Genomic DNA, 21,002 nt, shown 5'->3' with positions numbered 1-21,002 from the left:
GGAATGAATTCATCAATAAAAATTGCTACCAAAATATTGCTGTATTAACACTGGAAAATTTTGAATGCAGCACATAGTGTTTTGGAACATTCATCTCTCAGTGCAGTACTGAATCTTTTGGAAAATATCATAGTTTTTTGTCCAGAGCAAAAAAAAAAAAATTAACTCAATCATGACTAAGCCCAATGGGATAAGGGATATTCATACATTGATTAAATTACCCTAATACTTAAATGTATATGAACCATCATTTACTGGAATTCAACAATGCTTTGTATAGAGTTGTAAAACTCCTATTTATACCTAAATTGCCTAACTTACCCAGGTTTTCTCTAAATTCTAGCATGTTGTTCATAAAACCCAGATAAAATGGGTAGCATCACATGTATGTACAAAATAAATGGTTGGACTTATTAGGATGCCAATGCAGAACTCATTTTGTCCTGTTGCATGCCATGCTCTTCCAAAAAGATTTAATCCCAAAAAACTTTAATCATTCTAAATTTCTGTCTTTAGCACTACTAGATCAAATCTTACATAAAGGAAACCATTTTTCTCCACCTATTAAGTGTGCCTAACTTAGGCTTCAACTGAACTTAGTGCACCTAACCAGGCTTCAGAACAAAATGAGAATGTGAATGCATGAGGTTCATTAATCTATTGCTAACAATCACTTACAATCTACAAAACCTGTAAGGATGTAACCCAAATACATGCTACTGTCAATGAGACACAAGTCAACACTTTGCAGATATATACTGCACTTGACTTGCTTCTAATCAACAGAAACCATATTTATGACATGATGACATGATATCATAAGATTTGACAGTCAGAACTGGGATGAAATTCTAAAAATGGTGGTTCGTATATTTTACTTTCAATCAATATAGGCCAGTGTTTTTATCCAAAAGTTCAAGTTTAAAAATTGAAAGGCAGTATGTAATAATTTGGGAAATTCATACTCACTTTTTCAATACCATATGACATACTCAAAAGATCAAACAGACATTTGAAAAATTTAATTAAACTGACAAGATGAATTAGTTCTTTAACAATAATTGAAGACAACAAACTAAACTTGACTGTAATAATAACATCACACACTAGTCACTACAAAGCAAAGTTTACTGCAGAGATCATTTTAGGGAGCAAAATGATATACATAAACACAAAAAATCACACATCTTGCTGAATGGTCTAGACTCCAGTTGGCAGTTGCTAGAGCTTAATGGCAATTGAGTCAGCAGTTGCTAAGTGAGTGGGGGTTTATTTTTATTATGGAAGATGTGGGTATTTTTTTATATTTAAAATATTTTAACTTTTATGTTAAGGGGAGCATGTAGGTCAAAATCTATTTTCTATATTTAGGGAAGGATCATCTCCAAACTTGCTACACATATGTAAAATAAAAAATGACTACCGTAAAATGGGGTAACTTAGACCGGCGGGGTAACATAGACCACTTTTCGTTTTTTTAACAAAAAACCCCACAACTCAAAAACTATTTGACATAGAAAGCGCCGCTGGAATTAGTCTCACAAAATGCCAAATTTAGTCACACATAGTAACACAAGAGTGTCAGCATTACGAATTAGTAGAGTTTGTAGCGCCGCTGGAATTAGTCTCACAAAATGCCAAATTTAGTCACACATAGTGTTGGAATATATGGATTTGGTGGGTTTGCATTCTGAAGGCTTTTAAATAAATATGGCAACATTTTGTGACGTTTCATTGTTGCTGGCGCGTAGTGCGGTGTTTTGAGAGTGACGTAAAGCAAACAGAACTCAAGTTGCGCGTACGGTGTACTTTCATAGCCATTCATTTTTTGCTACGTCCTTAAAGTGTCGGAAGGTATTATACTTTAGATTAAGCGCATCCAAAAAAAAGGCATTTTTTTTTGTTCATATATAGGTTTTTTGGGGTGTAGATAAAGAATCTGAAATCCTTTTTTGGCGGTCGGCATCGGAAAACCAATTTTTATATATGCCGATTTTTATATATTTTCTAAGATAAAATGCAAGTTAAATCTTGGCCCCAATATCCATGTATTTATAGCGTTTTTAACTTAGCCTCAGTGACCCATATACTCTTGCAACCAAGCCAACCATGATATTGCAGCTTTGCAGGCAACCACGACATTGCAACCATGGTTAGGTTAAGTTTTTTCGCCAATTTTTGCCAGATTTTTTTCGACGAATTAGAGCCTTGGGGAAAAAAAATTGGTTTCTGATGCCGACCGCCAAAAACAGATTTCAGATTCTTTATCTACACCTCAAAAAACATATAATTACAAAAAACACCCTTTTTTTGGATGCACTTAATCTTAAGTATTACCAAGTTGAATTATACCACTTTTACCCTAATAACTTGCAAATCACATGCTACTACATCGAGACACATATCATTTGCTGCGTAAAGACCAAACCTAGCGATTCTCAGGCCACTTTTTTAGTTTTTTTTTTGGTTCTCTTGTTAAGAAGATTTTTCTGAAAAATTTAGAATTTTCAAACATTTTTGGAATTCTCCCCTTTTTTTCAAAATATTTTCAAAACAAAAACAAAAAAAAAAAAAATGGCTCAAGAATAGCTAGATTTTTTAATTGCCAATCAAATGATATAGGGTAAACGCGGTATATTCAGTCACATTAAGGACGCATCGAGAAATGAAAAACTATAAAAAAATAACTGTATGCGTTACTCAAGTTCTGTTTGCTTTAGGTGACTCTAAAAAAACCGCACTACGCGTCAGCAATGACGAAACGTCACAAAATGTTGCCATATTTATTTAAAAGCCTTCAGAATGTAAACCTACCAAATCCCTATATTCCGTCACTGTGTGTGGCTATATTCGGCACGTGGAGAGGCGTATTCCGTCCGCGCTTCAAATTCTACTGATACATAATGCCGTCATCCACGTGTTCGAATTCCGTTTGCTTTGTGAGCTGTATTGGAATACAACACGCCACACGGCTTTGAATTAGAACACTAATGAATATTGAATACCGGTACTACTTAATACAGCTTTTAATTAACAACTATTAAGCTTTTAATTAAGCAAATTTTAATTTTTGTACACAGCTTGGAACGATCTGTGTGTGTCCAATTCAAGTTATGACGGAATTAGTTTTCATGTGTTGTAATCCATTTCTCAACTTAATCATCTATTAATTTATTTACCACTTGAAATCAGCAAATACAAGTATACTTAAAGGATTTCTAATATATTCACAGACGTATTTAAAAGTCTCAAACCATAATATTCTTCCTATACAAACAGTTATTCTCTATTTGGTAGAGCAAGGTCAAGTGGTCAACTGTCAAATTTGACACATTTTTCGATGATCTCACTGGGTAGCCCAGGTCTCATAGTGTGGCACAAGAGTCGTTGTAAAATTTATCTCAAGGTCATCTGGTCGTTGAACAACCGCATGCCAGTCGATAGTCGATAGGATTTATGCAGTCGATAGTCGATAGGTTTCTTCAGTAGTTCGATAACTTAACAATGAAAACACTAGTTGTTAATAATGAGATAACCTTAAGTCTATGTACATAGATGTGGTATCCATGATACTTTACTGGTCTACTTATAGGGACTTGAAATTGAACTTGAAGGAGAGTCTAAAGAACTCTCTGCTTTGCCACTATGACGTCACTATTTCAACCATCAATGAACGCATGGAACTAAAACAAAGCTTAATATAAAGGAAAAGCTGGAGAGGTGACGGAATTACCTACGAGGCTACGATGTCGGAATATACCGCGTTTACCCTATAAATGTCACTTGAAAATTGAGCACTCAGTTTTGGAGGGACAGTGCTCACTGCTCAGTGACAGACTGACAGCCATTGCCCTCCAGAACCCCCTTCAATCTCTGAATCTCATAGCCTACTATGAAAAACTAGTATAAAATATTGGGTCAATATTTTATAAATATTTATTATTAGTGCTCATGAAGACTCATAGTGGCAAAGCATTTAGTTTTTTAGACTCACCCTCAAGTTCATTTTTGAGTCCTATAAGTAGACCAGTAAAGTATCATGGATACCAGCATTATCATACTTAAGAAATTGGTTTAAATCTTGAGTAAATGAGGAAATTAAAAATGAACTGATTCTAAAAAAGCTCTGGTTTGCCACTATGCATGAAGTTGGTGGTGGTGGTGGTCGCGGGTTGCATAGTGGCAAAGCAGAGAGTTTTTTAGACTCTCCCTGACTCCCTCAAGTTCATTTTTGAGTCCTGTAAGTAGACCAGTAAAGTAGCAGTAGGTATCCTGGCCTACCAGCAGTACCTATCATACTTGAGAAATTGGTTTAAATCTTGAGTAAATGAGGAAATTAAAAATGAACTGATTCTAAAAAAGCTCTGATTTGCCACTATGGCGGGTTGTAGGTGAAAAAGAAGTCGCACGTTGACCGCTTGTAACACCTGGACTCAGCAATAGTTATTTAGTTGAAGTCTTCAGCGTGTTTCTCTTAATTTCATTTTCTTCTTTGCTAGCATGAGCTCTCCTTGTTATCAACAATTCTCTCGTTTAGGGCAAATCGCAGTTTAATCCAGTGCATTTTACCAGCTACATAGTAGATAATCGACCGGTTTGCATGAGGTATGTGGTGGTTGCTCTCATTAGCTCATGAAGTTATGATTAATTGAATTACACTACTGACTACGGTGTAGGCGCAGTAGAATACTCCATAGAAAAAAGGTGATCAAATTCCAAAGCAGGATGACGATGACCCAGCGGAGTGAGCGGACCCTTCCCAGCCTAATTGCAGTCCAATAAAGAGTTCATCATGCTCCAGGGACCAGGGCCCCAGGGGTCTCCTAAATAATCAAGTTTAAGGTCATCTGATTCTTAATCTCACCCTGCTCAATAAAGTTTTGACATTTTTCAGAAAATTTGAACGATGCAAAATGCAACATAATGAATTTAAATGAAATCGTAGTAGGTCTATGTCTACGTTAACCAAACTACAGCTGAGAAAGCGGTTTTAAGACGCAGGCGGGAAAAGATGCTTGCGTTCATGTGAAACGTGTACAAACCGCCAAAGAACTACTCATTTAGTCCATTGTTTTTTGGCGGTTATAGCGCTCCCTCCATGTTCATGGCGGTCCATAGAGTTTCGTCCATAGTTCATTTTAATCAAAAATCGTGTTTTCAGCTCGCCAGCGATAGCTAAAACTACTTTGTACCTAGTACGACATTCTTTTACCCATAATGTAACTTTGAACCCTTGGATTCATAATTGGACCGAGTATTATTCTGTATAGACCTCAACGAAATAATGGCCTGCCATTTTGCACTTATTCGACTAGATCACATTCAACCGGTAACTGGGCTGGATGCAGGTTCGTGGATAGCATTGCCCAATATCACCTTCACCATTTTATTTCTTCCCATGCGCAAGCAGGCTGAAGGGCAGAGTAGCCTTTGAAGGTATGTGCTAGAATTCATAGCGCCGTAAGCCTGCAGCCAATGAATGATCCAATCAGTAAGTGTTCTTGGAGGTCACACCCTAGCATGGCCCAACCTCCAATCTCACCCCGACTCTTACCTGCGCAATATTTTTCGGACCCTACATAACTAAATTTACAGCAGCAAGATGTGGAGATAGGGCCTCAATGAAGACTATCCTTTTTTCGGCGAAGTGACTTAGAGCCGTTGCCTACTGGTGTTTCTGTCGTGGTCTGCGACTTCGCTACTCTGAAGCTGAAGTGTAGCTGTGCAATGCATGTCTAGGTAGAGCGTTGGCTCCACGGCTATATCAACAAGAATTAATATTTTTCACTCGTACTTCTACACTTTATTTCATACGGTTTTAAATATATTGAAACTCATATTGTAAGCATTATTGCCACTCAGTGAACTTCCACAATTGTGATGTTAATCACACATATTTCTTAATTCAAAGAAATAATATTTCCACCGGGCATAACCGCAACTATTTTTCACCGTTTCAGGAATACACCCAAAATCAAACCATTCCCTGATCTTAGTATTCCACATCATAAGAAAGTAAGCCTTTGTTGTCTAATATATATTTTTCTAATTCATTCTTTGTAACTTGTCACTACCTTATCCGTTTATAGCATTCATTCGAATCACTTGAAAAAAGAAGAAAACATTAATCAAGTAGTTCAATGATCGAACGAATAATGCAAAGGTTTCCTTACAGAATTTGTTGTAAATTGAACAGTAGAAATAATGATAGCAATATTCAGAAAATATAATAATGGTAAATGTCAGCACTGAATAGAAAAAATCTCGCATGGCGCCGATTATTGACTTCACAGAATTCTTATATATTGCTCGGAAACCGAACCTGCAATGCACTGCTCCAATCCTTGTATGATGAACTGTAACCATATAACGGTAACCACTGAGCAGCCTTACCCAGTCGTTACACTGAAACGATCATATATAAATTTCAGACAAGACAAATCATGAACCAAGATATTAGCAGAACTGGATTTTAAAATGTGAAATTCTCGCATATATATTAATTTCCTAAAAAAAGTATTCCATATAAAATAAATTTTCGTGTCGGAGGAAACTTACAACTGGACATAATTTTTAGCCCAACACCGTTTTCAAAGCATCCTAAAATAAACAAATATAGTATTACTATTTAATTGAATCTGATTTTTTAAATAAAAAAATACGGGTCAACCAGGTCATAGCAAATTCTCGGTGAAAAATTCCCACAGACAACAAAAATTGAAGCAGTAACAACAGAGTATAGTCCCCTAAACGCGAACCATTTCACTTGGAATAAAAATAAATCACAACCATCTCAAAAGCTTATATATTTGGTTATACTAGGAGCACATTTCAGGCCGAAACAGAAGTGACGCTGCTCACTCGAGCGCGACTATTTAAATACAGAAGATAAAACATCTATCAAGATGAGTCTCGCTGAGAGACAACGGATCTTAATCTGAGCAGATAAACTATGTTATTTCATGACATTTGTTATCGATCAGTACACATCTAAAAGCAGTTATATTTAAATAAAAACGTACCACAGCCGCTATGGAATCTTAAAAAAAAACTTCTGTCCAATAGAAAAGAATACCCCTGGAGTTAAAAAAAATATAAAAACATGACCAGAAGAGATTAAGATCATTCAAGGCGAGGCAAAACCTAGTAGTTCGTTAAGAAACTTACCTATTCTCCTGTCAGAGGAATATCACTGAAGTACCTAGTGTTAAAACAAGTTCCAGAGTCAAAAATTCAATAAAATCATATTTTTTGGCGAAACGAGCCTCTCTATGGTTTTAAGCCACTATGAAGTGAAAGCAAAACTATAGTTTCTTAATGCCACAAAACAACCAAGTTACAAATAAACACATATAAGTAAACACTAATTCAACACTACAGAAAACACTAATTCAAAAAGCTAATGAAGCTTTGAAAATAAACGGGTTTATTTTTCACCAATATTCAAGTGTTGAATCAATCGAAAAAACTAAAGAAGCTTTAAAAATAAACGGGTTTCTTTTCCATCAAGTCAACAAGTGTCGAATCAATCGAAAAAAGCTCATGAAGCTATAAAAATAAACGGGTTTCTTTTCGACCAATTCACTGGTAGAACATTTGGTTACTAAGACCAGGCGTGCCGCGCTCGACGCGCGTCGCTTCTATCAAGTCATCCTCGTTGAAGGAGCCAGTAGAGCTGTTGAGCGCCAGCAGCCCCCACCTCCCAGGATCCTTGCATTGGGCTCCTGCCAAGTGCACCTTCGCTCTGCAAACAAGTAAATCATAAGCACTCCAACATTCAACAACAGAGGAGCAAGGAAAATTCTACATTAGCCAATTTTTTTGCAATAATATCGTCTTCTAACCCAAAAATGATCATGCATGTGATTGATTTAATCTGATTACTGGGCACGTTTTTGATTTTAGAGGTTTGATCATATGTGGCAATCAGCAGCTGAATATATATGAAAAATAAAATATTTCTATGATGTAAGTAGCCGTTTTTTTAGTATAGTCCACGAGCGCCTTTAGTGCGTTAATCAACAGCGGAAAAACCCGAGAAAAAGTAGGTGTTTAGTAGAGTTAATTGTTACATAACAGAACATGTAATATAATATTTATGAGATGTTTACATAATTATTTAGCAATATCTGGCTGCTGTTACATGCCACCAGACTATAACCAAAGAATGCATAATTGATGTGATTCAATATTTGCGTGGCAGCTAACCTGGCGGCGGCAAGATGCGCGTAGTACACGGGTGTCGGTATGGACACACTCCTGAAGCAGCGCGCGTAGTTGTGACATAGGGAGTACGTCAGGAGCTGTAGCTGGTTCATGTGCATGTCCGCGTCGTCCCACAGTACCGTGTAATGGGACGGCTTGCTCGTCCCCTGTATGCCTGTAATATTATCTCGCTTTGAACTCAATCTTGGTTGCAACAGTAACACAATATAATAAGTACGACGAGACTCTTAAATAATAATATTAGTACCTAAGAGGAACTGATCAGCCAATTAAGTTCAAAATAACCGACAACTTAGCAACGCCATCTGGGCATAGAGAAATATCTTTTCTACCTAATTCTCAAGAAGAATTGAAAAAATAAATCACTGTTGCTAACAGCGCTGGGATAGAATAGAGAATTTTGGAGACCAGCAACAGTTTAATTGATGTCTTAGAAAAAATTTGCATTACAACTTCTCGAAAGCAATTTTTGACGAGGTTGGACAAACCAGCATGACTGCAAAGGAAAAAGTCCCGGTTGGATAGGCTGGTAATGGTGTGGTCCACGACGGTGCCGGCCAGCACGTTGCCAGACCTATCGGTGTCCCTTGAATCCGCCGCATACAGTCTGAGGTAAAACATCAACAAGAAATATTTAACACTGGTTCACTCTCCATGACATAAGGCAGAGAATAATTAATTAAAACAATTACTTAAAACAATGTGCAGGTGAATGCTCAAGTAGTTATCATACATTGATATATTTATTGATCCGTTATACGAGTACATACATTTTGTAATACCGAAAACTATAAGCTAAAGTTTGATGAACGTTTGCAGAGATTTATTACTTAAAACAATGTGCAGGTGAATGCTCAAGTAGTTATCATACATTGATATATTTATTGATCAGTTATACGAGTACCGTACCTACATTTTGTAATAACACCAAACCCTATAAGCTAAAGTTCGATGAAAGTTTATGCATCTGTGTACGTAGAGATTGCAGTACCGTGTATGGTGACGCTTCTGCACGCAGATGAAGGTCATGGTTGGTTTGTATTCGCCGTCAGGCTGTAGCTCGAGACACGCCTGTCGCATGGCGCGCAGTTCGTAGGCAACGACAGCGTTGAACTGCGTCTCACTCACACCATCGCGGTACATCACTATGCGGGTGGGCTTCCTTTTGGTCTGTGCGAAGAACTGCTTCAACAGGTTCCTGATTGGAGAAATGTCAAGAGATTGCTTAGATAAGCCATCAGCAAAGCGATGAATAAAAGGGTGGCAATTTCCTCATCTACAAAAAATTAAATCGGAGGATATGACGTAGAGTGAAATAAATCTAATACAAGTATACTTCTACTCAACTTTTGGAGCACTCTGCTCATTAGAAATCACTGCCCATGAAAAGAAACCAAACAGCAATGAATAACCACACGAGATCACAAGGCATGGTAATTTCCATGAAGCTGACAGTGTAGAGGTAGACCATTCACGTTTTCCTACTGAATCATAATTAAAGGTGCGTTTCATGGGTGTAATAGTTAAATTTCCTCTTATTCATTATATTTGCATCTACACACAAATAACTTAGTTGTATCAATTCAGAAGAATAATTTTTTACTAAGGGGGATTATTAAAAATATAGGCAATTAATCATGAATATATTATTAAAATGATCGGAAATGCCAAAAAAAAAAAAAAAAAAAATTTAAGCCAAGATAGAAAAAAGAATTAAGAAGAAACTTGTATTAAAAACATGACTTGCCATTAACAAATTGAAGCTAGCTAACTATAACATTTAAAAGAAAGAAGAATTACTCACTAATAATAATTCTCCTTATAATGCTCTGTGATAGACCCCAAATTTAGTGACCTGGTAATCCACAGCATTTTCACCCAGTAATACGGTAACTGACTAATTCAACTCGCGAAATAACCTTTGAATCATACATTCCAGGCCGAAATTATTCAGACACAAAACTGTCGGTTAAGAAATTGTCACGTAAAACCAGAAACCAAAATTTTATTGGGTCCAATTTAGCAAAAATGACTGCACCACATGGAAGAGAACTTACATGATGATTAGAGTCAGGCAAAGATGACTGCACTACAGACTAAGCGACAATCTCTCAAATTAGTGTACCTTCAGTAGGAATGACATAGAGGCTTACATGGTGATAAGTCAGGCAAAGACGACTGCACTACAGACTATGCGACTGTCTCAAATTAGTTCATCTTGACTAGGTATGACATAGAAGCTTACATGGTGATAAGTCAGGCAAAGATGACTGCACTACAGACTATGCGACTGTCTCAAATTAGTTCATCTTGACTAAGTATAACATAGTAACTCACATTGTTATGAGCTTCATCTCCTCAATCATCTCGACCCTGTGGGCCTGGTGGCGCACCTCGACGGCGTAGCGGCAAGCGTTTGGGTCAAGCGACCCCACGACCGCCACCAGCGACGGCGTTGACCGGTCTTGCGATGGCGGGTGGTTCACGTCCGCGCCCATCACGAGGATGGGCTCGGCGAACAGCTGTAACAATCATGTAATGTAGAGCATATTTGTAATGCAGCTCATTATAAATTGAGCAACAAGAAAACTGTGAGATGAATCAGTCTAGATAATCCAACTCGATCAAATCCTCGCAATTAAATTAAAATATTTAGTTATGAAAGATAATATCTTTCAGCTAACCGTCGTTATCGTTTGCAAAAGCAATACGAGTTCTATGGACAATTCAGTGAGTTTATTAACTTATCAAGAACCACCAAAAAAGGTAGCTTATTTATTTAACTTGCTTAGCGCTTCTAACAAATGCAAGGTAAATAAACTTCAAAGTCAAAATTTCTTATCAATCATCTAGAAATCCAGGTCACAAAAGCGTCACCAGAACGCAAAAGTAATAGGCGCGGAAATGGCCATTTTCACCATAGAGACGAATTAAATGTTGGTATAATAAATATTTAATGAAATAGAAATAGCACCGCTCAGCTGAAGTCTCACCTGATGATACGGCTGAGCAGCATAGAAAGATTTATGATTGATTCCTCCGAGCTTGGCGTTCATCTTGAGCAGGATGTTGCCAATAGTGGCTGGGTTTGGGCGGTAGGCGTTTTTGGACAGAACGCACTGAGTGATCACACGCAACACTCGATCACCGGTCTCCTTGATGATCTCTGCTCGTAAAATATTTCATGTCAGCCATGAATAAGATACATAGATATGTATGATATCTCACGTAAAGTTTAATTTCCTGGAAATTTACTGAAAATTGAACTGAATTCAGAAAAGGTCATCAACAATAATCGATCCGAGATGTTCGCTTGTTTTGAGAAGCAGAATTCCATCTTCATGTCTTCAATAATATACCTTCAGAAGTACAATTTTTCCCATTACCCTGGCATATATGCATATGGAATTGTACCCGGCATATGGTTGAATTTGGATTCCATGATTCTGAGCAAGATTTCATAACTAAGAAGGAACAAATAGGCACGTCAGTTGAGCTTCAAAGCATGACAGATTACGAACCAAAACTGTATATTAGCGCCAAGATTCATGAGAGCTCAAGAGCAAGCAATACAAACAATTTCGAAGAAGTTATAAATTTAGCAATTTATAACTTCTTCGTCAGTGTGCCTACAGAATAAAAATATTGTGTACAACACTACCTCTCACTTACTGTACTGATCTCCTCCTTTCTCGATGACGCAGACGATAATTCTAACATCCTTGTTCTTGGAATGCGCTTCAATGAGCCTCCTTTCAGCCTCCTCAGGTCGCAGCTGCTGGCTCACGTGGTAGGGCTGCTGGACTTTCATACCTCGTTGACGCGCAGTCGTCATCACCGCGTCAATGAAGTCACTGCAGCGTACAAAACGTACAAATGAACACCGAGAGCATTTCACATGAAAACTGAGAGCATTCAACAGATTAAAACATCATTTCTTTTGCTGCTAAAACATAAGATAACGTGTTCTATGTAGGCACTCAATTTTTCAAGAGAAGACATTAAGGGGAGCGTCTACCCTAAAATTTATCTCGGCTATTTACACCCCCCTTTCATGAAATGCCGTGAAATCATAAATCAACGTAGAGAGATGGCAGTGGTACCGTTGGATAGGGCAGAATGTCAGCTTTAAAATGAGTATAAAAACCGAAAAAGTGGCAATTTTTAATTTTAGAGTAGACGCTCCCCTTAAAGTAATTCTGTTCTTATACAATTAACTATTTAGCATCCAGCTGTACATGAATGTTGCCTTACAAAATGACGTTATTGTTCATGTATGATGCTGATTCGTCCCCTCGGATAAATATATCGAATTTAATTTCAAGCTGCGCTATGACCAAGTTGCCATATACATATGTTGCCCGTTAAATTTCTTTCAATGATTACTGTCAGCAGTTAGGTGTTTTGCACTCGCAAGAAAATTGGTGGCTAAAGATTTTATGCCGAGATTCTCACTCAAGGCTTCTGGTGCGGCTGAAGTTGAGGACAGCCCAATGATCGAGGGCGGCGGGCAGCAAGAAGCCGTCCCGGTCTGCCCTCCACTGGCCGCGCTCCACGCGGGGCTTGGCGCCGCCCATCAGCTCCACGACGGGGGGATCCAAGACGCGGCCTTTGAAGTCCACAGGCTGCCCATGAATAATTTTACTTGAAACACAACGAGAATGCCATTATTAACTTTTAAAGTCCATAGGGTGTTCACACATACACTGCGAATGGCCTTTCAACAGGAATGAATACCAGAATTACTAAACAAATTGTTATTTGTGGCGTGATCTCGTTTACACAATTAATTACGTTAAAAAGTTATTTAAAATATCAAGCAAAACATCGACAAATTCGTCCTCTATCTCATTAAAAAATTCTCTGCATTTTTTCCACGAAACTTGAATTATGAAACGACGCCAAGGCGTTTAAATAAATATAATTAAGAGACAACTGACTCGTCAATAAATAACTTTTTTGCAATGGTAACGCGATGGCGTGGTTGGAAATATAGAACTAAACTATCTTATTTTCACAGCGTCGTTGCTGTGAAAATAAACTTGAAAGAAAAAGATATCAAGGAGAAATTACATATCTCTGCAATTTGCATAAACAACGAGGCCTGGAAATTCGAATTCTCTATCGACTGTGGGAATATTTTCATTATCTCTTCATAAAGTACTAATTACTGAACAAGAGTATTAGTTATTAACACATAAAATGAGAAATTATAGCGAAAAAAAGTTAACAGCGCCTGAAACATAAAGGCGACTGCTCTTCCACGGATAAAAACCATAAGCAACTGGAGCATTCTTAGGAAAACCCCATAAGCGACTGGAGCAAACCTAGTCTTCCCCATGGACGTCTTCTACATTATTGGATTAAACGTTCAGGAACATGCCTAATTCAGTTTAAATAATACCTACTTCAAGACTAAGCCAGATATGGTTCTGTGTAATGGCCTAAAATCTTTGACAGAAATTTGATCGGAAAACATCTCAATTAGAAAACACAATCGATAAATACTGAATAATCGACTGAATTAAAAGATAAACAACTGAAAGTGTACAGGAAAACACACCAATAGTTAATTTATCACAAGAGAATATGAACGTTACTCACGTTTGCCTTAATGCGTACACCGAGACTCTCCAGCATCCTGTCCTCAGGAAATTTGTTTGCTGCCACAATATTGTTCACTTGCTGGAAACGCAATTGGGGCTTCACTGCCGTCTGCTTGATGAAATTAGCAGTCTCGTCGTCTTTGAGCTTGCCTTTAATACGCTGGTTAGGTGCAATTGTGCACACCTGTCAAGAAAGCCAAGTCCAATACAAAAGAGACAAGGCCGATATAGAACAGACAAGGCCGATACAGGATAGGCAAAGCCGATACAGGATAGGCAAGGCCGATACAAAACAGCCAAGGCTGATGCAGAACAGAAGAATAAGTATTAGCAATTATGCAAAAAAAACACCAATTCTAATGAAAAAAACTATAGGAAGTAACTGCGTTAGCAATGTTTGCAGCTGGGAAGCAAGCCGCCAAGACAGTATGCTAGACAAGGTTTATATTTTACACAATACAATAAAGTGTCAATATAAACGTTAAATCTTCAAGCCACTATCTGACCATGCAATCATCCATGTGCTTTGTTTTTGCATTTTCTTTCTTTTTTCATTCAACTTTTTTTTTAACGCATTTTCTCATTTATGGAAAAAATGCCCAATTGTGCTCGTCATGTCGTGTGTCCGTGACTTCACGGTATACAAGATCAATTTGAAAATACTCCAGCCATAGCTTTACCTCAATTGGAAGTAATGTCTCCTTGGTTCCGACTTTGATGCAATTCAACTCGGGATACTGTATCCTGTACTTGTATTGGTCCTGAAAGTACTGGACGATGTTCACTTGCCGGCTGACGCCTTCCTTCTCCACCGTGAAGGTGTGCGTCAAACTGTTTTTCTTACTCACGCCCGTCACTTTGTAGCGGCGCTTGTAGAGGCCGTGAGTTGTCACGATCTGTGAAAGTTCAATTATAATTATTAGAGGACTTTAAAGAGTTTGGAGGATAGAGGCCATTTTAAAATTACTAACATTCGACGTTAACTTATATGTTTGAGATCAGTTTTGGCAGTTAGCAATTCACTCTTTGCTGAATATATTAGGTGACAGTTAAAAATTTTATTCCTATTGTAAATAGATTATGGGTGGGATAGGTATTACTGGGATAGGTATCCTATAAGGTCGTTCTGAAATACTGATCATGTCTAAAACGGTACGTCAGTAAAGCTTGGATAAATTATATGATAGGGCAAATAAACACAACTTCATGAAATCTTGTTACACTTCAAAAAAACACGAGTAATTCTGTGCTCAATAATTTGGGAATAGATGGAATGTACTCATTTTTCCACGGATTTTCAAGACAATACTGACCCGCACGTCTTTCTTCACAATTTCCTTTTCAATGGCATCAATGGCACGCCGGTCAAGGGTTCTTGGGATCCCGGGGCCAATAATTGACGTATTTTGCAGGAAAGCCAACAGTGGTTGTACTGTGTAGAAGGCCGTATGGGAGACTGAAAGTTCAGAATATACACATTAGTTATTCATAATAGCCGTAATCTACACAATTAATCAAATATTAATGCATGTATTAATAATGATCATTATGAGTGAGATCAGACGTTATTGGTGGTGCATATAGAAGGACAAGCGCAAGAGAAAGCTAACAACACAACTCCACACTCTACATGCAACCAGTAAAAATAACTCTAGCAAAAGATGATGATTAAAGCCATGGGAGGTTAAAAGTTATGGTATTAACGTCAGGCAAAATATACCATGTGTTCGAACAAAAATGTAGATGAAGTTTTGATCCATGAAACTTAAGGGAAGAGCCTCTATGAAGTGAAGACAAGAGAAAATGAGAGGAGATAGGAAGATGCAATGATATGAATTGAGATCATTCAATTATTTCTTTTAGCAAAGACTAAAGTAAACTTAGAATGACATGGTATTTATAAGGCTAAGTATCGACAAGAAAATATGTTTGCAAAAACTAGAGCTGCATCACAAATTGTGTCACCAAATTTGAAAACAATAGGAATAAGTCGGATAACCGTGAGTTAGGGTAAGATTGCACAACAAAAATAGTTCAACACTCACCATCAAGATTGAGCATAAGACAACCTGTGTCTTTCCACCCACACCGCGCTCTCAGTGAACAGTAAAATCCGATCACGCCTTCTTTATCGCCGCTAATTTGGTAGTTCTGGCCGAACTGAGGATTCTCTTGTGAATAAAACTGGTTGCGGCCAACTGTTGCAAATCTGAAATATTACCAGAATACCTATTACATGGAAGCTTTAACAACTAATAAATTGATGCATTTTGATCAAATTTGAAATTTGGCAAAAATTTTAATAGTACGCATTGAAATAAATAGAGTAAGTCAAGAAACGGTGAATGCACACATTTTATCAAATGCATATGACATAGACATGTTTGAAGACTTGATGTACTACATTTGTGCAACACTGTTTAACAATAACACAGACAGTTGTAATCAACAGCCATTTAATATTCACTTGAGGGATCGTTCATAGTTGAACATCACTTCCAGCATCTGGAAGATGGTGGCGCTCCTGGGTGGCAAGGCCTTGAGTCTTGGCAGATGCTCCAGCAATTCTGATATCTTTGCGCTCTGAACAAGCTTCCACTCGATCTAAAAATATATAAATTATTCCTCAGCAGAGCAACATAGTTATTAGCTCTCCTTGTGTTATTAATATTTTATAAATCAATGACATGAAATGGAGATTGAAATACACTTTACAATTAGAAATTTAAATCTTAAAAATAAGTCACAAATAATAAAATAACCCTACTATTATTCACACTAGAAGTAGAAAAAAAGATTAATGGCAATGGTATACTGAATGTTTCAAACATGTACTTAATTACGATTAATCAATTTGTTCTAACAATTAACCAATTAGCTATCAACTAATTAACATCTAAGTAAATGAAATTTCAGGTGTTTAATGTTAACTCACCAAGTACTTCTTTTTCCTATTGTCTACTTTGTCATCAAAGATGTAGAAAAACTTGACTGGCTGATTCAGAACAAATTGGCTGGGATTCTTTGAGCAATATGCATTGGCCTCGCCGTCATAGGCCATTCTGTAGTTGCTAAATATCTGACCAAATAATTGGGATTTTAGGCATTATTTAACAGATAAGTTTAGCTTAATTCAAGAAAATAATTCTTCACCAAAATCAAATTCAATAATAATCATGAATTGACAATAAATGAGTATTCAACTTTTTGTGGTTAACCAAAACATAATAAGTAGCCAACACATATATTATTGTTGATAACATTTTTTGAAGAGTAAAATTACCCCAGGATTTTCTTCAATAAAATTGGCAAAGATCCTGCAACGCTTGGCTTTGGGGATCCGTCGCTCCGTCATTTTCTCCCGATCTGGTGACCCCCCAACTGCAGCCACTCCAGCAATTGCTTCCTCTTTAGTGCCCGTCTCAGTTGCTTCACTGTCTTTTTGGCCTTTGCCGCGCCCTTTTTTGCGCCTTTTGCCTTTGCCACCAGTTTCTTCAGCAGCTGCAGGTTTGGGAAGTCCAACTGGCAGAGGAGCAGCTGTTGCCCCTTTTTCATCATCTTCATCTTTGACAGCATCATTTATTTTCACATCATAATGAAATAGCTGTGTTCCCTTTGCCACAAATTCCACTTGGAAATAATTAGATCTTAGATTTACAGGCCTGCCAAGTGTGCCCTGTCCCCCAGCTTCTCGGGGTAACCGCACTGGGATTTCAGGTTCTGTGAAACAATTAGAATTTGAATTAAGCCAAAATATAACCAAATTTCAGCTGAAAAGGTTTTCATGCAAGATGTGTTCAATTATCATGTTCCACATTTACACAATTAGCAATCCTTATACAAATAATGAATTCTATATAAGCAAATAATTTGGGGAAAAAATGCAAAACACTCAGAACAAAGAGTTTCCATTAATTTGAATACAGTGTTAACTCAATACTTTAATGCATGGCCTATTAAGCAAGTTTAGCAGAAATATAGTATTCCTTATTATATTTTTGTAGCAGTGTGTGAGAACATCTTTGGTGTTTTAAGCAGATCAAAATATTTCATATCCATGGATAACAAGAGTAAAATATTTTATAGCCCCATTTCTGCATTTGAATTCAAATGCCAAAAATTACCACTGATAGAAATTACCATACTTCTTTTTTGACAATAATTACATAATGTCTTAAATCCAATTAATTCATAATTAATGATGTACAATATTGATAATTTTCATTACTGAAGGAAATAAGCATTCCAAATAGAAAAAGAAAATGTTATTATAATAAGCACATGTTCAAATATTGCAGAGCATTCCGGAGAACAACTCATAATATCAGAGGGACATAATATGCTACCATAACATACTCAAAATGACACATAAATTCATTGTTTCAAAGCAATTACAAGTAATAAATTTATGCAGCCTGATGTTGCTCTTAAAATGAAAAATTCTCAACTAGAGTTTAAATCCTTAAAAAACTATCATTAGTCTTCCATACAAAATGATAAAAGCATGAGAAAGGAAATGAACAAGCATCATTAAAAAAACCTTCATGACAAAACAAAAAGAATTCATATAAGACAAAAATTTTAAATAGATTGGATAGGTGATATAAATCAGAGGCCTAAAAGTTGGCACTAAGGAGTGATTAAAAATGCTACCATATCTAAGTTTGAACTTGGAAAAGGGCTGCAAAACCCTATAAGATCTTAAACACTTACTGTCAGGCAGAGGATTCTGTTTCCAAGTCATGCTGTGGAAGATATATAGCAAGATAATCAACACTTTCTGTAGATAATCTGGAAAAAAATCATACATAATTGAAATTCAACAATTTTTTAGCAGTACAATTCCATTTTAGAATGAAAATATTTCATAAGACACACTAAACCCCAACTAGTACAGCCAATGAGTTGGCAATTAATATCTTCCTCCTAGTTCTATCAAGTTCTTCAAATTTAAACTTTTTACTTTACATCTAGAGGCAGGGAAATGCTGCTCAACTCACTAATTGCCAGGGTTGGTGATTTTTTCATTTTTTGATAAAAAAAATAAAATCAATGACTTATTTTTTGAGAATTTTTTTATTTATTTGACATTTTTTTTTTATTTTTAGCTTTTTTGTCTTTTTGGAATGTTTTTTTTATGTTGCAATTAGCCTACTAACAATAACAGAATATGGATGGCTAAAAAGGGCTGTTATTGCCTTTAAGGATGGCCAAGATGGTGTTTACCACTTTAGGACTTTTGGGTAACAATTATTGATAAGTCTATTCATTAGCTTTGTAAAGTTTGTATGGAGCAAGGTAATGAGCTAAATATTGACCATTTAACAGGCTTCAATATGCAACCGCAACAACACTTCAGGAATGCAGATATTCTTTACATTGGAGAGTCACATAACAGATAGGTAGCTGATAGCACAGTGCACAACACTATCAATAGATCTACAAGTTTTATGTCTACCAGACTCCACCCTCTACACACACCAACTAGCAGTGACTGAGTGAGTGACTGCACTGTTCCTATCTGAATCAGACCAATAAACCAATACTAAACATAAACTGAACAACAACCAAACAAACTTCAAATGACTTGAAACGAGACCTACCATCAAACGGGGTAAAAAGGGACAGGCGGGGTAAATCGGGACGCACGTCCCACATTTCATAGAAATGTTGTAGCAGCTAAACTAATCAAAATACGGTATTGCAAAACTAAAAATAGTGGCGTAAACTTCAACATTTTTACTATCTATTATGTATAAAGCTAGTCAAGAAATCAAACATTTACTATCTCTAAAAAATTGCTTAAAAAAAGTGTGAAAAGTGCAATTTTGGAAAAGTACCTCTGCTAAGGTCTGGAGCAAAAAAAATATTTGCCATATTAAAAATTTTTACTAACATAAAAGTTGCACCCAGGTGTCGGCTTGAAAACGTAATTGATGGAATTTGCCTACCATCAACCGGGGCTACTCGGGACAAGCGGGGCTACTCGGGACAGGCCTCCGACACGTCGTAAAACTGTTGTAGTAGCGAAACTAATTGGAATATTGCAAAACTAATTGGAATATTGCAAAACTAAAAATAGTGGCATAAACGTCAACATTTTTCCTATCTATGTAGTATAAAGGAAGTGGAAAAATACTACATTTACTTGCTTTGAAAAATTCCTTAAAAAATGGTGAAAAACTATATTTTGTAAAGTTACAACTGCTAAGGTATGTAACAAAAAAAAATATTTGCCGTATTAAAAAATTTTACTTGCATAAAAGTTGCACCCAGGTGTCGGCTTGAAAACGTAATGGACAGAATTTGCCTATCTCATTCCAAAAAGAAATGGCAGCCATTTCTGCACGGCGGGGCTACTCAGGACACCCCCCTGGGGCTATTAGGGACACCCCAAAAAGGCATTTACGGTAGAACCTCAGCTAGCAAAGGCTCCAGTTAAGAACAAATTGATTAAAAACAAAGAATATTGATTACATTTACCTCACTGAGCGAAAAAAAGTTCACTTATCATCACACAAATTACAAGCTGTCCTGTAAGCTTACAGATACAGAAAAAAATGCTATAAGGCTGCAGATATGAGGCTTGCAGTGAACAAGGTTGTTGTAAATGCTCAATGGCATGTCCATGGATATGGTAATATCCCATCAATAATAGGGCACAGTCAACTGGGGGATTTGGCCCTGTTCATAATGATGGCCAAAGCAGGGTCATAAACGGTCATAAACAATGGCCAAAGTCACTCCGGCATTTATGACCTGGTTTACAACCCTGACGTTTATGACCCCGCCGTTTACAACCCAGCCTTTAGGACCCCAGCATGAATCAAAAACAAGGCTGAAGTCACCCCAGTTGAAGGTAATTAATGTTTATGGTAATATCATATCAATAAAGGAAAAACAAGTAAAAATCACAGAAAATGTCATTTATTCTACCTCTACATCATCTACAATGAAAGAGGAGGACTTCAGAGTACTGTTAGTAATGGATGAGTATGCTTTGCATGCTTCAAATGTTTTGAAATGAAGTTTTATTCCCATTGTCCCAAGTAGCCCCGACCGACGGGGCACGGGGCTACTCGGGACAATCTTTATTTTGCGTCTGGCACCTTAGGAATAGCATATGGAATGTTTTTGACAATGCCATTCGATAGCCCTGGCAAAGAGCTA

The 21,002-nt window shown here is 37.0% G+C and overlaps 1 protein-coding gene across 1 annotated transcript in view; it reads right to left on the bottom strand.

The window, feature by feature from the left end:
- Positions 1-6,787: 6,787 nt before the first annotated feature.
- Positions 6,788-21,002, bottom strand: part of LOC108674200 (protein argonaute-2) — a 28,776-nt gene continuing 14,561 nt past the window's right edge. Inside the window, exons 2-17 of the mRNA XM_018162126.2 lie at positions 18,546-18,623; positions 17,116-17,552; positions 16,768-16,911; positions 16,300-16,436; positions 15,878-16,041; positions 15,146-15,288; positions 14,513-14,728; positions 13,831-14,016; positions 12,682-12,851; positions 11,899-12,080; positions 11,220-11,392; positions 10,564-10,748; positions 9,218-9,424; positions 8,715-8,833; positions 8,209-8,380; positions 6,788-7,744 (exon numbers count right to left, since the gene is read on the bottom strand). Coding sequence (XP_018017615.1) covers positions 7,582-7,744; positions 8,209-8,380; positions 8,715-8,833; positions 9,218-9,424; positions 10,564-10,748; positions 11,220-11,392; positions 11,899-12,080; positions 12,682-12,851; positions 13,831-14,016; positions 14,513-14,728; positions 15,146-15,288; positions 15,878-16,041; positions 16,300-16,436; positions 16,768-16,911; positions 17,116-17,552; positions 18,546-18,576 — 2,829 coding nt within the window. The 5' untranslated portion in view covers positions 18,577-18,623 and the 3' untranslated portion in view covers positions 6,788-7,581. The remainder of the gene's footprint in view (positions 7,745-8,208; positions 8,381-8,714; positions 8,834-9,217; positions 9,425-10,563; positions 10,749-11,219; positions 11,393-11,898; positions 12,081-12,681; positions 12,852-13,830; positions 14,017-14,512; positions 14,729-15,145; positions 15,289-15,877; positions 16,042-16,299; positions 16,437-16,767; positions 16,912-17,115; positions 17,553-18,545; positions 18,624-21,002) is intronic.

This window comes from Hyalella azteca, unplaced genomic scaffold (assembly GCF_000764305.2).
Source record: "Hyalella azteca isolate HAZT.00-mixed unplaced genomic scaffold, Hazt_2.0.2 contig17794, whole genome shotgun sequence".
Lineage (NCBI taxonomy): Eukaryota > Metazoa > Arthropoda > Malacostraca > Amphipoda > Hyalellidae > Hyalella > Hyalella azteca.
The sequence above is the reverse complement of the archived record's forward strand: the minus strand, read 5'-3'. Positions and strand labels throughout refer to the sequence as shown.